Source organism: Triturus cristatus, chromosome 9 (assembly GCF_964204655.1).
Source record: "Triturus cristatus chromosome 9, aTriCri1.1, whole genome shotgun sequence".
NCBI classification, from domain to species: domain Eukaryota; kingdom Metazoa; phylum Chordata; class Amphibia; order Caudata; family Salamandridae; genus Triturus; species Triturus cristatus.
In genome coordinates, this window is record NC_140592.1 from 478,787,635 (window position 1) to 478,805,098 (window position 17,464).

The 17,464-nt window shown below is 44.6% G+C and overlaps 1 protein-coding gene across 2 annotated transcripts in view; it reads right to left on the reverse strand.

The window, feature by feature from the left end:
* Positions 1-17,464, reverse strand: part of RIN1 (Ras and Rab interactor 1) — a 179,209-nt gene that overhangs the window by 48,427 nt on the left and 113,318 nt on the right. For both annotated transcript variants that reach the window (XM_085625413.1, XM_085625414.1), the window contains exons 4-5: positions 11,605-11,719; positions 10,175-10,247 (exon numbers count right to left, since the gene is read on the reverse strand). In XM_085625413.1, coding sequence (XP_085481539.1) covers positions 10,175-10,247; positions 11,605-11,719 — 188 coding nt within the window. The remainder of the gene's footprint in view (positions 1-10,174; positions 10,248-11,604; positions 11,720-17,464) is intronic.

The following is a 17,464-nucleotide window of genomic DNA, read 5'->3' on the forward strand; positions in this document are numbered from 1 at the left end:
CTTGCCCCATTTAAACAAAAGCGTGCTTTCTGGACCAAGACCTTTCTCCCTGCCAAATGTGGAGTAATTCCGTTCAGCAGTTTGACCTGTAGCCTTGTCTAAAGTTTCCTATGGAAATTGCATGGAGAAAACACGTTTTGGGACCCCCTTTTTTTCACAGCCCCCCATTGAAGAATCACCCCTAAACTTTCAACATAGGAGCTGATCTGAAAAGAGAAGTTTTTGGGAACATTTTGTAAACATTCGTCAAACTACGCCAAAGTTATAAGCAAATAAAAAACGCTTTTCCTATGGAAACGTGGTCCTAACTATAACTATCTACTGGCGTGGGCCAGTAGAATATATATATATATATATATATATATATATATATATATATATATATATATATATATATATATATATATATATATATATATATATATATATATATATATATATATGTATATATATATATATATATATATATATATATATATATATATATATATATATATATTCACTGAAAAAACCATAGGTTTCACACACGTTATAGTTAGCAGGACATTTCACTCGTGAAAAACCAATGAAATTCCCCCGTTATAGTTAGTGCAGGCAACTATAACTCACGCGACCGCAATCCTCTGCTGATGACGTCAGATATTACATCACTGATGACATATGTGTTTTTCTGAAAAAAAAATTATTTGTAATATATGTATAGCTAAAAATTAATGGAAGAAGACATGGGTAAATAAGTGTCTAAATACAGTGATGTAATATCTGACGTCATCAGCAGAGGATTGCGGTCACGTGAGTTATAGTTGCCTGCACTAACTATAATGGGGGAATTTCATTGGTTTTTCACGAGTGAAATGTCCTGCTAACTATAACATGCGTGAAACCTATGGTTATATATATTCACTGAAAAAACCATAGGTTTCACACATGTTATAGTTCGCGGAAATTTTACTGATAAAAAACCAATGAAATTCCCCCGTTATAGTTAGTGCAGGCAACTATAACTCACGCGACCGCAATCCTCTGCTGATGCTAATACTGTATTTAGACACTTATTTGCCCATGTCTTCTTCCATAAATTTTTAGCTATACATATATTACAAATATTTTTTTTTCATAAAGACACATATGTCATCAGCAGAAGATTGCGGTCGCGTCAGTTATAGTTGCCTGCACTAACTATAACGGGGGAATTTCATTGGTTTTTTATCAGTAAAATTTCCGCTAACTATAACATGTGTGAAACCTATGGTTTTTTCAGTGAATTTGCAAGGTTTTTTAAATGCTAATTCCTAACTATAACGTGTGTGAAACCTATGGTTTTTTCAGTGAATTTGTACGTTTTTTTAAATGCTAAGTTACTTTATGCCATTCGTGGCGTGCGCGCCCACTTAACGCAGTTCGTTCCGTGCACGCACGGTGCGCTTCGCGCACCGTGCGCGCACAGTGAGCACGCGGTGCGCTTCGCGCACCACACGCCCACTTTACGCAGTTAGTGCCGTGCACGCACGGTGCCCACGTTACGCTAGATGGGCCATGTACGCACGATGCGCTTCGCGCACCGTGCGCACATGGAGGACATATGATGCACTTCGTTTTGAAAGGTAATATTTAAATTTTTCACACACACATATATATATATATTACCTACTGGCGGTCGCCAGTAGGTAGTTATAGTTAGGACCCCTTTTCCATAGGAAATCCGCAACATTCTATTTTGAATAACTTTGGCGCCGGTCGATGAATCCTCGCGAATTTCTCAAAATAGGTGGGGCGCTACGCTCCGCTCCTACCCTGAAAGTCTCGGGGGGATTCATCAAGCGGGGGCTGAGATAAAAGGGGGGTCCCAAAACGCGTTTTTCCCATGCATTTTTCCATAGGACCTTTAGACAGAGCTACAGCCCGAACGGCTGAACCGAATTACTAGAAATTTGGCAGAGAGGTAGTCCCTAGGTCAAGGAAGTGCCTTTTGTAGGTTTGGTGTAAATCTGTTCAGTAGATTCTGAGAAAATAGCCTTTAAATCAATATATATATCTGAGCCCGCTTACGGTACGCTTACCGTACGCTTACCGTACGCGTACGGTGGCGTGCGCGAGCGCGATTCTGATTGGCTCTTAGATCTTAGTAAACATTCGAATCGGCCGAAACCAGGAAGCGGCGTCCGCCATTTTGTCTCTCGCACTGAGTGTTATTTATCAAACATGATGCCCAAAAACATGTTACGGGGCTGTTTTGACAACTCCCTCCCACATAGTCATGTTGAGGGAGTCCCCAAACATCCCCCAAGTGCAAAAACGGTTTTATTTTTTTTTCGGCAATTTCACCGAGTACGCTTACCGTACGCTTACCGTAAGCGTACGGTAAAAAAATATAAAAAAAAAAAACACTATCCACACTTACCCCACCCCCTGTGCTTTTGGTGGCCGCAGGCCACCAAACGTACAGGGCTTATTAATAATGACAAAAAACTAAATTTTGGCAACATGAAATTATAAAATCGAAATAAAAAAAACACTATCCACATTGACCCCACCCCCTGTGCTTTTGGTGGCCGAAGGCCACCAAATGTACAGGGCTTATTAAAGTTGCTAAAAACCGTGCACGGAACGAACTGCATTAAGTGGGCGCGCACGCCTCGAATGGCGTAAAGTAACTTAGCATTTAAAAAACCGTACAAATTCACTGAAAAAACCATAGGTTTCACACACGTTATAGTTAGGAATTAGCATTTAAAAAACCTTGCAAATTCACTGAAAAAACCATAGGTTTCACACATGTTATAGTTAGCGGAAATTTTACTGATAAAAAACCAATGAAATTGCCCCGTTATAGTTAGTGCTGGCAACTATAACTCACGCGACTGCAATCTTCTGCTGATGACATATGTGTCTTTATAAAAAAAAATATTTGTAATATATGTATAGCTAAAAATGTATGGAAGAAGACATGGGCAAATAAGTGTCTAAATACAGTATTAGCATCAGCAGAGGATTGCGGTCGCGTGAATTATAGTTGCCAGCACTAACTATAACGGGGCAATTTCATTGGTTTTTATCAGTAAAATTTCCGCTAACTATAACATGTGTGAAACCTATGGTTTTTTCAGTGAATATATATATATATATATACACACACACCCCTACAGCCACTTCCTCTTTCTCACCTAGGTTTAAAATCCCAGCTCCTAGCATTTTAAAGTCCAGACACTTAATAATCTGTCTGCATTACCCGCAGCCCTGTTCTCTACATACACACAACCTTCCAAAAGCCCTGTTCAGTGCTTAATTTGAGCTGGCGCTTGTGGCACTTAATTGGTTTCCGGTGCTCAGCACCAGCACTTAATTGTCAACAACGCACATATCATGGCACTGCTCGTCTAAGTTAGAGATGAGCAGAACAAGGTTTTTTATGAATACAATATATATTAAACAAGCATTGGCATAGCCAATAGGTTTTGCTTTTGGGACCTTATGTGTTTAGCCAGAACTTTTGGCTATGTTGTATAGCATTGTGGCTGATGTGCATTGTGTTGAAAAGTTATAATAAAAAGTGTTACGCATTTTTGTTACCTTTATAAAAACTAGGACGACATTATATACAACTGAACAACCTGATTAAAAAAAGATTTTAACATAAAAAATGTGTTCTAGTTTTTTTGTACTTATGTGGCACATTGGTATTATCTGGAGTGTCTTTGTTGCATTGAATACAATGTAATTATGTGACATGTACTTAGGTGGCACTGAGTGGTATTATGTTGAGTGTATTTATGTTGCATTGAGCAGAGTGTAATTATGTGGCGTGTAATTATGTGGCACTGAGTGGTATGTGGAGTCTATTTATGTTACATTGAGTAGAGTGTAATTATGGGGTGTGTAATTATGTGGTACTGAGTGGTATGTGGAGTGTATTTATGTTGCATTGACTAGAGTGTAATCATGTGACGTGTAATTATGTGGTAAAGAGTGGTATTATGTGCAGTGTATTTATGTTGCATTGTGTAGAGTTTAATTATGTGGTGTGTAATTATGTGGCACTGAGTGGTATTATGTGGAGTGTATTTAAGTTCTATTGAATTGAGTGTAATTATGTGACGTGTAATTATGTGGTACTGAGTGGTATTATGTGGAGTGTATTTATATTGCATTGAGTAGAGTGTAATTGTGACGTGTGATAATGTGATACTGAGTGGTATTATGTGGAGTGTATTTATGTTGCATTGAGTGGAGTGTAATTACGTGGTGTGTAATTATGTGGTAGTGAGCAGTGTTATGTGGAGTGTATTTATATTGCATTGAGTAGAGTGTAATTGTGTGGCGTGTTATTACGTGGCACTGAGTGGTATTATGTGGATTGTATTTATGATGCATTGAGTAGAGTGTAATTACGTGGAATGTAATTATGTGGCACTGAGTGGTATTATGTGGTGTGTATGTTGCATTTAGTAGAGTTTAATTATGTGGTGTGTAATTATGTGGCAGTGAGTGGTGTTATTTGGAGTGTATGTTGCATTGAGTGCAGTATAATTATGTAGCATATAATTATGTGGCACTGAGTTGTATTATGTGGAGTGTATTTCTGTTGCATTGAGGAGAGTGTAATTATGTGAAGTATAATTATGTGGAACTGAGTGGAATTATATGGAATGTATTTATGTTGCATTGTGTAGTGTGTAATTATGTGGCATGTAATTATGTGGCACTGAGTGGTATTATGTGGAGTGTATGTTGTATTTAGTAGAGTGTAATTATGTGATGTGTAATTATGTGGCAATGAGTGGTATTATTTGGAGTGTATGTTGCATTGAGTGCAGTATAATTATGTAGCATATATATATGTGGCACTGAGTAGTATTATGTGGAGTGTATTTATGTTGCATTTAGTAGAGTGTAATTATGTGGCGTGTAATTATGTGGTATTAATTAGAATGTATGTTGCATTGAGTGCAATGTAATTATGTAGCATATAGTTATGTGGCACTGAGAGGTATTATGTGGAGTGTATTTATGTTGCACTGAGTAGAGTGTAATTATGTGGCACAGAGTGATATTATGTGGAGTGTATTTATGTTGGAATGAGTGGAGTGTCATTATGTGGTGTGTAATTATGTGTTACTGAGTGGTATGCGGAGTGTATTTATGTTGCATTGAGTAGAGTGTAATTAGGAAATAAGGACCTCCGCCCTAGAACGCATCACATTAAAAAACTAATAGTATAGCGGAGAGGACAGGCTGTGAAATCACCAAATGTTCACAAAGGTGCCTCCTAAATCTGGACATGGATTGTGACATGTTAAGCCATGTAAAGAATTACAATGTAGAAGTGGGAAACTACTGTTAAGATAATTGCATATTTTTCGGTTGTTGTGTGCATATGGATCTGTCAATTAACCAAATGATAGCTGCTCAGCTTGCACGTGTGGAAAAACTGTGTTTATTACATTGCTTTTACAACTGCTTTACAGGGCGGGTCTGAGAGTATTTATTTAACTAAAATAATTTCTGAGTCAACATTATAAATACACCTGTTGAAGGCTTTGTAAAAGCGGGTGGGGAGCGGGAGCTGAGCAACTAAGAAAACATGACACAAGCGCAGCACCAAAGCAGAAGTGATAGCATAGGCAATAGGTGTCGCTTTTGGAACCTTAGAAGTGTTTAGTTATCCAGCACAATATCCTTGGTGCAGCAAAATCAAGTGTTGCATGGCTAAACACTTATAAGGTCCTAAAGGCGAGACCTATTGGTTATGCCAATGCTTGTTTTGAGTGAGTGGCTTGTGCAGGTATGCCACTGTGAGGTAGAGATACTGCGAGTGCTTTTACAGGAGCCCCTGTGACACTGCGCCTCTTCAAAATTTATCTTGGGTCTGGTGTAATACTTCTAGCCCCTATTACTGTCTTCTCACACCCAATGCATCCTTAAATGTCCCATGTACAGCTGGGATTGACACTCCTATTACCCCTGCCCTCCAGTGACACTGTACCTGTCACAGGTGGTGGTGGTGGTGGATGTGCTGGTGGTGGACGTTGTGGTGGACGTTGTGGTGGTGGATGTGGTGGTGGTGGTGGATGTGGTGGTGGTGGTGGACGTGGTGGTGGACGTGGTGGTGGATGTGGTGGTGGATGTGGTGGTGATGTGGTGGTGGTGGATGTGGTGGTGGACGTGGTGGTGGACGTGGTGGTGGACGTGGTGGTGGACGTGGTGGTGGTAGATGTGGTGGTGGATGTGGTGGTGGATGTGGTGGTGATGGATGTGGTGGTGGATGTGGTGGACGTGGTGGTGGTGTTGGACATGCAGAATGCGGATGGAGAGGAGGATCTCGAAGGGGGCACATGGGAGAGCAGAAAGAGGCCGAGTATTAGATACAAAAAACGGCAAGTAGATAGAACATGAAACAGATTTAACGGGGTGGACTCTTCTTATAGCGCATGTGAATATTCCTTAGCACCCCATTTTTAGTAAACAGGGGGACCATGGGGAGATTAATTGATTAAGCACGCATGATGATCGAGTGCGATTAATTGATTAATCACGCATGATGATTGCGTGTGGAAGCTGGTGTTGTTCGAGTCACGACGTTGGCTTACCAATGTGTGATTTTGGGCAAATTAGTTAATCTCCCGTGCCTTCTAAAAGGCAATGTGTTCCTGTGTGAATATGCTCTTGTGTAATGTAACTGGGTGTCTTGTAAAGGTCTCTACTACTCTTGAGTTCAGTTTACGCTGTATGAATTTGCAAAACAAACAGCCAGCAGACCTTGCAGAGCAAGAGCCTATTATATACGTTCATGTAGCGCACGCACGGCAATGAGGGCTCTGTACAGCCCAGTACTGCACACTACACAACAAACAAATATCCGTTCATGTAGTGCATGCACAGCAATGAGGGCTCTGTACTAGGGGTGGGTGGACAGCTCCGTTCCGCCCACCGAATGTGCGGAGATTTGCCCCTTCCGCCTTCCGCAATGTAGGCGGAGAAACAAGGCAAATCTCCGCACACTCTGGCGGAACGGAGTTGGCCTCCCGCCCGCATTAATAACACTTTACAAATCATTATAAATAACATTTTAAATAACCTTACCTTATCGGCGGCGTCCCAGGGCTTCCCTCCGTCTCCATCACGTCTTCTTTTGGGAACTGCGCATGCACGGGCGCATGCGCAGTTCCCAAAAGAAGACTCAATGGAGACGGAGGGAAGCCCGGGGACGCCCCCGATAAGGTGAGGTTATTTAAAATGTTATTTATAATGTGTTTTGTAAAGTGTTGATACTGCGGGCGGGAGGCGGGCGACGTGTAACGGAGGTATGCGGAGAGTGCGGAGATTGGTTCCACTCCGTGCCTCTCCATGTAGACCCCTTACGCAATTTCTGCCCACCCTTACTCTGTACAGCCCAGTACTGCACACTACACAACAAACAAATATCCATTCACGTAGCGCACGCACAGCAATGAGGGCTCTGTACAGCCCAGTACTGCATTTAAAATTAAAAGAATAACCAAGAAACAAATAGGGGAAGGAAGGTAACTCATGGCAACAGGAAAAGCCCTTTGAGTGGGAGTATAGGAGAACCCATAAAAAGGACCCGACATCCCTGATTCCCAACTGGTGACAAGAAATTCGAGATTCCCAAGCAGTATGAGACAGCATTAATACACACTGCTAACAGAAAATAGATCAAAAGCTTTGACTTCTAAACCCTATGTATGAAAATGTGCATGTTTAAATGCCTTTCACGTATAAGTGTTCCGTTAGACACCGGATTAAAATTAAGCCCCTGAATGGCTTTAGGGGCACTGCCAGGAGTGCTGGGGATTTAGAAGTTTAGAAGTTGAAAGGCCATGTGTTGTAAACAAACTTTAAGCCAGCCATATTTCAGATTTACGCAGCTGAAAATAGAAGTTATGAGAGGGTTGGGAAGGGGTATAGGGGAGAGTCCGGCACAGGGAAACAAAAGCGCTTACTACTTCTGTTGACAGGGACCAGACACACACAGCGTTTCCCTTGCAGGAGCGAGCAGCGGCACCATCTGTTTTGAAGAAAATTACTAACAGATGGCGCCTCTGCTCGCTCCCGCAAGGGAAACGCCAAACGTGCACACATTGCAATAGAAAACAATGCAAAACGTGCACGCTTTTAGGCAAAAGTGCTGATCGACTGCATAAGGTGCCCTCTAGGCAAGACCTAAAAATACTAATACCTGCCTCTCGAGCCATTCCTTTTAGCTTTGGGGACCTGGAATAATAGGAACTGTCGCACTTACAGGCAAAAGAGTTGCTTTGGTACCGTTATTGACAGCTATGACGGGCAATCGGTGGTGCATGCTATAGTGGCCTCCTGGCCAGGGTCCTGTCACTTATTATTTTACAAATTAAGCGCTGGCCCTGTTCCAAATGCCACCGCATTGCAAGTATGTAAATCACTGTGAACATCTGTGATGCATGAAAACAATATCACGTCCTCCATCACCACTCACATACAATCAACTCTTATTTCTGTAACCACCTCTTCTATCAGCCTGTTCTTATGTACAATGTGCAGCTAGAAGCAGCTTGAAGGGCTGCAAAATGAAAATAAATGCAAATTCAAAAAATAACCTTAAGGCTGTGTACCGTGATCCGCTGTGTTGCTAACATGTTTGCAAGAATTGGCGTCCTGGATGGCTAACAATTGCCTTAAATTGAATGGGAACAAAACGGAGGTGTTGGTAGTAGGTAAAGCCCCATCAGTGTGGTCGTCGGCTTGGTGGCCACAGACTTTGGGCCCTACCCCCATGCCCAGAGAACAAGTTAGGAACTTAGGTGTGTGGCTTGACACCAACCTCTCGTTTGAGCACCACACCAGGCGAGTGGCAGGCACATGCTTTGGAGTCCTGCGTGGACTCTGGAAGACCCTGGACTTGTTGCCTACCTCAGCTAGGAAAACCATGGTCCATGCCTTGGTGACATCGCAGCTGGACTATGGAAATGTACTATACCTGGGAGCATATGTCAAATTTATACAGAGGCTCCAACGTATCCAGCATGCAGCAGCTCGCTTGGTTCTGATGCTACTCAAGAGAGCCCCTTCTAAGAGGGCCTTGATCGTGCTGCACTGGCTTCCGATCAAGGAGCGAAATCTGTTTAAGGCTCTGTGTGAGCCAGCGGATTCTACAAAGGAAGGGGCACACCTACTTACACAACCTCTTAATCCCTTATTCCCCTACCCGACAATTAAGATCGAGTGGGACGGGGCAGGTTAGCATTCCTACCATCAGGAGGGCAAGGATGGGTGGTCGCTCCTTTCGCTTTTTGGCGGCACAGCAGTGAAACAACCTCCCTTGGGGGCTGCGGATGGAGGCTTCGGAGACTACCTTTTGCAAGAAGCTGAAAACTCACCTTTTTCCCTCAGATTAAGCCACATGTCTTCTTTACACCTAGTTCAGGGTCTTTCGGATGTGGCTCTTAGTTTTGTACCGCAGCGCGGGGACACACTAGCCTAGTGTAACCAGGTGCTTTATAAACTTGAGTATTATTATTATTATTATAATTAATGACGATGCCCTAATATATTTGAGATGTATCCAAAGATGTCAGCTAGGCCACGGTTGGTACCCTGCTGCAGTCTAAACCCCTTAATAGACTGTTGTTAGTGAGAAGGCAACCCACAGGGCCTGGACGGAGCTTCCATGGACTCTGAACCCCTAAGTTGAAAACCATGGCGTTCGGTCGCCTCTGAGGAATGACACATCTTAATGTATGCAAAGTGGGGGCAGAGCGCCATATAGGTATGTGCTTAGAGGTAGGTTTGAAAAGTTTGTGGGATCTATACGTTGTAAGATAGACACTGATCCCATGTTTCTCGGGTCCCAGGCTTTGTTCTCAGTCAGAGCCTGCTTTAGGGCAGTGAGACTGGTGCGGCCCCAAGGGGCACTGACCTGGGGGGGGGGGGGGGGGGGTGCTTTGCTTTCAAAAACTTCTTATTTGAGATATGAGGGGCACTTTGCTTGGTGGTAGTGAGAGAATCTGAGGAAGCGGTCATGGGGTGTGGGGGCGCCAAAACAGACTGGCCCTGCTCTCAGTCACCGGAGCCCACCTCAGTAACGTTGGTGGGCGAAGCTCAGTTAACACAAGGTTAGGGGTGGTAAGTGGGCTCTTCACCCTATTCCCTTTCTGGGAGGAGCTCAAGGGAAACTCACCTGGCACTGCAGTAGGACGAGATGAGCCGGAACAGATCTGGGAATGTGAGCTTGGAGCCGTCCAGGGACCACTCTGAAAGAGAGTAAGAGCGGAAGAAAAGCTTCAGGCCAGCAGAAACTGAGCTCAACATCAGAAGATGGTAAGAAGAATGGGGAGAGCAGGAGAAAGAAGGAGAGAGTGAAAGAGCAGTCAAAAGGGGATTCGAGCGGAAGTGGTAAAGAAATGGAAAGAAACGTCAGGGTATTAGCTCATAGGAACAAAGAAATTGGGCAGAAAGCTAAGGGTAGATGAAAAGAAAAATATAGAGCAAGCAAAAGAACAAGATAGGAACAAGATAAAATGTGATATAATGAAAATCGAGGAAAGAAAAAAGAAAGACCAAAAGTATTAAAGAATAATAAATGAAGAACTAAATTATAAAAGGAAACAAACAGGGAAGAATAAACAGAGGACAAAAGGAGGTCAAAAATGAAATAGAAGTAGAAGAACATAAGGAAATATCTACATAACAAGAAAAAGAATAAGTCTCAGAACGAGAAATAAAGATGAGTTGAGAAATAAAATACAATACAAGAGTTTAATAAAAAATACCAAACAAACCAAAAATGATACAAGTTGGAAAGAAAGAATCAAAAGAAGAGGAAGAAGGAAGAATAAAGCAATATAATCACAGAGACAGACAGGGTAGGAAAAAATTAGGAAATAAAAACAGGTACAACAACAAAGAGTGAGAAACAAGAATCAACAGAGGAAACCAGAGAGAAAGCACCTGCAAATACCTGGTGTTGCTGCTAGATTTGGGGGTTTGTCAATGCATGTTTTGTTCTGTCACAGTATTTACAAAACTTTCTTGTTGGGCTAGCTTCAAGACCCTTATCCATCTGAAAAAACATTGAGTAAAACCAAAATATTTTTTGGTCTTAAAAACATGCATTGCTATAGTAGTCCACAGCAATTCAGGGAACTAACTTGTGTGTGAATGTGTACCTGTGAAAGGGCAGAATCCCATCACTCAGTGAAATTAGCCAATGGCTTAAGTGTGCTGACGAACTGTCTGCCCCATGCTGTATGATGTAATGGGTGGAAGAAAAATGTAAATAACACAATACTGGACAAATGGATGAAGATGACTGGCTGAAAACCCCTGTAAGTAAGTAAGTAAGCATAATATACATATACTTTTAGTTCAAATTAAAAGATCTAGGCTAAAGTCAGACCTTAAAGCATGAAAAAAATATCTTCATTATGACCAGCAGGTGGCAGCAGGGCAGAGGACATGGAATAAAAGCAGGCTCCTGCTGAAAGATATGAAACCCCAGACTACTTCTCTCTAAGATATTTTACTTTCTACACCAATGTGCTCAATGTCATGAACGGGAATTATTTCCTATCAGCTTCCTCCCTTCACTATAGAACCCACAGGCCTCACCAGAGTGTTCCTCTTGGATGTATACATGGTGTACAAAGGATGGGCCACAAACGTCCGACAGGCGCACACAGAGGACCTTGCGCTGTTTGGTGTTTGATTTGCGCACCAGGAACGTCTGTGGAAAGAAGTCAAAACATTGGGATTAGAGACATTTCTGTTTGGGCTACACAGTCTCGGACTGAATTGAGTTATAGAATTGTATGGTGCCGATTACGATGTGGGTGAAAACTGCCTGCACAAGCTAATTTGTCTTAATACTAGGGGTCATACCTATGAGGGATTTGCCCCATGCTCTCACCATGCAAAGTGGTACATGCTTGACACAAACCTCGAAGTCAGATTTTTGAAGCCAAGCAAAGCCAATTTGCGCTGCTTTGAATGGCTTAAAAAATCTTGAGTAAGGCAACGCTGCGCAAAACGCTGCATTGCCTTACTCTGCGCAAGGGAATATTCCAAAGGATGTTCCCGCGCAACTCCCATGGTTTTGATGCCTTCCCAGATTTACAAGGACTTGTAAACCTGGGAATGCACCAAAGAGATATGCCTCTCCAGGAGAGGCGTAACGAGGACAAATATCTTTATTTATCCTCGGTTGTTCCTATTTCTATTATTATTATTACTTTCATCACTTGTAAAGCGTGCTATCACCCTACGGGTACCCTGGCGCTGTGATACGTGTGTACATTTCTATGTGTGCTGCAGAGCACACACAGAAGAAGGAAAAAGTCTCTTGGGACTGTTTTTGTGCAGAAAAGTGTCCCTTCCTGGACAAAATCAACCCTGCATGCAACGGAGGCACCATGGTGCAAGGGTTTCTGCGTTGACGGTAGGCTGCCAAAACGGTGCCAGCGCAAGGGGAAAGGACAGGAATGCATTGCTTTGAATAGGGTGACTTGTTGCGCTGCCCTGTGCCACAAAAGACATCAATTTGTCCCCAAGTGTGCAAATTATCAGCTGTGCAATATGAACCCGTTTCCAAGTTTGACAGCTTAGAATGGGAAATAAATTATGTACCAATGGTGAGGTTATTCCACATTCCATCCCAGCGCTATGTGTTCCCTCCATTTTCAGCAAGGTTTACCTGCTGCGAATGGCGGTAACAGCGAGAGCAAATACCCACAATTTGTGCTCAATTTGTGATCTTGTTTTGGGCACAAAAGGGATTTGTGGCCCCATCATGACCGAGAACAGCGTAGCATTTGTTAACGTACTGTGACTGCAGTTGTTCCGGCAGAGAGGGGAGCCCTATTTTGCACAATAACTAGATTGTGCACCATAAATGATTTTTAAAAGTATGTCACACTGCAGGAACACTTTCCTGAGGCAGAATGCATAGATTAGTATCTCATATACATATCCCTACGTGCCTACGACATTGAAGGCGCGTCAAATAGGAAGTCCACTAAAACAATGCAAAGGTTCCATATGTACCTTGTGCCATTGCTCGAAGACATTCCTTCCGGAGTCCTCAGTCAGCAATTAAACACATATACTTGTACAGAAAAGGAAGAGACTACTGAATCATGCAAAATCCAACAAAAATAATCACTGATATAGTTCTATGACTCATTCATTTTACACATTCCCTTCGCTTACCCGCACCTTAAAAGAAATTACGCTCTTTTTGCACATCTACTCCCTCATACCTCTTTCCTCTTTGGGGCGCCGATCTCGGCGAGGGTTGGAGGGATTTCCAGGTTATTTGGGCGCCATTTTGACGATTGACGCTGGTCAGCGCTCTAGTCGTTCTGCCATCAGGGGCATTTAATGCGCGCCGAACGGACGCGCAGCGCCTGAGGGTTTGACCTGCGAGTCATCTAAAGTGTTTTGTGCTCTGATTTGATGTATTTTAGTCAAAGTGTTGTTAGCATTTCTTTTTACTTGCTGCTATTTAAGATTAATTCCCATCGCTTACCCGCACCTTAAAAGAAATGACGCTCTTTTTGCACATCTACTCCCTCTTACCTCTTTCGTCATTGGGGCGCCGATCTCGGCGAGGGTTGGAGGGATTTCCAGGTTATTTGGCCGCCATTTTGACGATTGACGCTGGTCAGCGCTCTAGTCATTCTGACATCAGGGGCATTTAATGCGTGCCGAACGGACGCGCAGCTGACGCGCCTAAGGCAAGCCCGTCGGCGCCTCGGCAGCGCCCAGCGCGAGTGAGGCGTCTTCATGGGCTCGAGGGTCTCACCAGCCCGCGGCTCTGATCTCATATTCTCGGGCGGCTCTCAGGGCATTGGACTCGACTGCCTGTCGCAAACCTCACTCTTTGAACGTGGCAGAGAGGCCTTTGGGAGCTTGCAGTCTCTGTGGTTTTCAGCTAGGGGTGAGTTGTAGACGGCCCTCCACTATATTCTCCGGTCCCACTGAGCGGACTAATCCCGTTACGTTTTCGGCAGCTCTAATTAATGTTCGTTCTTTGAAGAAACATCATGCGGACGTTCATGAGCTGTTGGAGGATGGCACCTTAGACATGCTGTTCCTTACGGAGACTTGGCTGGATCCATCCTCCGCTCCCATAGTTCTTTGACGACCCCGGTGGGCTATAAGATCCGGAGAGCTGATCGTCAGGGGTCCAGGGGAGGAGGTGTTGCAGTTAGCTATAAAGATCGGTGGGATCTTCATTTGGGTGACTCAGGGGACTGGGCCGGCTGCGAGGCACTTGACTTTATCGCCCGCTTGTCAGCCCACTTCACTCTTGGGGTTTCCCTGATCTATCGGCCCCCAGGCCCCTCTGGCCCCTTTCTTCTGGCGTGGGGAGATGCTCTTACCTCTAGGGCAGCTAGGTTTTCTCACTATTTGGTGCTAGGTGACTTGAATTTTCATTTGGATACGCCAGAGGTCAAGGAGGTCTCCGACTTGCTGGACAATCTTCATACTGCCCAACTTACCCAACACGTCGGCCTTCCCACCCATCTGGCCGGCCATATACTGGATCCTATCTGTTCCAATTTTTCTATTCTGGTTCATGATCCCCTCCCAGTGTCATGGTCTGATCACTATTTATCTCACTTCTCCTGGACCGTCTCCAGGGCTGAGGCTCAGGCACCTGTCTTTTTGAAACCTACTTTGGGGAAAGTGGATCCTCTGGATCTTGCTCAGGCTCTGGACATAGCCAGGCCCCCGATGTCCGGGGGTTTGGAGGATTGCATATCAGAGTTTTCAGGCTGGGTGTCTGGAGCAGTGAATTCTATACCTCTTCTCGACCTATAAGACCGGCTAGAATTACCCCCTCTAAACCCTGGTTCACTCCCGCTCTCAAGGAGCTTAAACGGGAGTGTAAAGTCCTGGAGCGGGATTGGCAGAGGAGCAATTACTGCCCGGTGGCCAAAATCCGGCTTAGAACAACCCAAAGATCGTATTATGCCGCCATCTCTGTGGCTAAAGGTCTCTTTTACGCCTCCCGCATCGAGGCGGCTAGGAACAACTCTAAGGAAATCTTTTCTATAGTCCAGAGTTTTACCTCCCCGTTGGCCCAAACAAGCGTGGCTCCTTCCTCGTTTGACTGGTGCAACATCTTGGCTGGGTCGTTCAGCGATAAAATTACGGCCATTCAGGCCTCCCTCTCTCCTGACTTGCGGGTTCTGCCAGGGTCGAAGCTTGTGCGGCCGGGTCCTTCTACTCTGTTGTCCGCCTTTATCCTGGTTCACCCTCTGGAAAGTCTTAAAATCCTCAGAGGACTTAAATCGGGGTCCCCTGCAGATGCCTGCCCGGCTAGACTACTGGCAGCTGTAGCAGAAAGCATTTATCTAGAAGTTAACCAGATTGTCAATCTCTCCTTACAGTCCAAGGCGGTATCGCAGGTCTGGAAGGAGGCTAAGATTCTGCCACTGCTTAAAAAACCATCCTTGGACCCCGCTCAATCCAGCCAACTACCGACCCATCTCTCTCCTGCCAGCTCTTGCAAAGGTTTGTGAGAAGGTGGTGCATAAACAACTGTCTGATTTTGTGGAGTAAGAGGCTCTCGTTCACCCATCGCAATCAGGGTTTCGGTCGGGCCATTGTACGGAGACGGTCCTTGTCGAGGTTGTGGAGGCCATCCGGTCTTGTCTCGACGCTGGGGGTAGGGCCGCTCTGATTTTGTTGGACCTCTCGGCGGCCTTTGATCCGCACGATCTTCTGCTGATCCGTCTTGCTGAGATTGGCGTGTCGGGGGGCCGTGTGGGGCTGGCTTAGGTCCTTTTTGGAGGAAAGGGTTGAGCAGATTTGGCTCCCTCCATTCTACTCCTCCCCCGCGTGGTCACCACGGGTGTCCCGCAGGGCTCCTCCCTTAGCCCTTTGCTCTTTAACATTTATGTTACGCCTTTGATCCATCTGGCTGAAGCTCTTGGTGCTAAGGTCTTGGCCTATGCAGACGACACTCAGCTGCTGTTCACCTGGGATAAGGCCTCTAGCTCGGTCCTTGCGGCCCAACAGTGCCTTCGCTCCATCTTCACTTGGCTGGCAGGCGCTCAGCTCAAGTGTAATGAGCAAAAATCTGAGATCCTGCTTTTTGGCACTTTTCCGTCTGATTTCTGTCATCAGCTGTGGCCACAGGAGCTTCCTCTTCGCTCGTCTGAGGGACAGCCCACTTAGAACTTAGGCGTCTGTTTTCGAGGAGAATCTGCTGTTCTCCACCCATATCAAGAAAACTGCTGGCTGCTGCTTTGGACTTATTAAAACCCTGAGAAAGTTTTTTCCTCTCCTTCCGCAGGCAGCCAGAGCTACAGTTACTTGCGCTTTGATCCTTTCTCGGCTGGACTATGCAAACTCTCTCTATATCGGGTCTCCTGGTTACCTAATTAAGAAATTGCAGGTAGTCCAGAATACTGCGGCTAGGCTGCTACTGGGCCTCTCTTCAAGGATGAGTGTCACTTCTCATCTGGCTTCCCTCCATTGGTTACCAGTTGCGGCCAGAATCAAATATAAATCTCTGGTTCTGACCCATCGTGTTCTCCATGGTCAGGGTCCTCTCTATCTTCAGAGGCGCTTTACTTTCTATGTCCCCGCGCGGGCCCTGCGCTCGGCTTCTCTAGGCCTGGACTTGATTCTGAGATTTAGACTTCAGAGGATTGGAGGCTGCTCTCTGGTAGTCAGAGCCAGTAGGGCCTGGAATGCCCTTCCCCTTGATCTTCGTCTTACCCAGGAGCTTGCAGTTTTTAAAAGGAAGCTGAAAACATTTCTTTTTGTTTGATTGTCTCTGTTTGCCCTCAGGTTTCGCGCCGGGATACTCGCGAGTAGCCGAGCGCGTTACAAATGGAATATAACATAACATAACATAACATAACATTCATGCATTGTGGCAGTGCCAGGCTCCCTTTCCTGAGGCAAGCTAGGTGCTGACTGACTCCTTGGTAAGCGCACTGCGCAACCAACAAACTCGCTTGTACACAAAAGACAAGACCGACGCACACCTGATCTACCTCTCAACCTCAAGAGGAGAATGCTTGCACACATTCAGTGACCAAAAAAGGTTGAGATTTCCAAGTTTTGAAATGACTAACTAACGTGGTGGTGAAATGGCATCGCGCAACACCTGGCTGATGATGTCACATTATATTACTTGCTATGTGGCTTGGAAAGAGTCATCTGACTTCTGACCCTCATAGCATATGAAAAATAAGTGAGCACAGTGGTAAGTGTTCATCTTGCATATACATCATTCTTCTGGAAACACCTCTGCAATCCACAGATGGCAGGCAGTAACTCCAGCAGCATACTACGCATGCATTCCAGAACACTACACAACTTTCAGAGACTTGTTGGCAGTTCTGCTCATTTGCCCCTGCCAGCCCTAGTACCAAGATAACTACTAACCATCGCACTCCTACAAGTGTGACAATTCAGACTATTCCTGGCCACCCAGAGCTATAAAAATGCC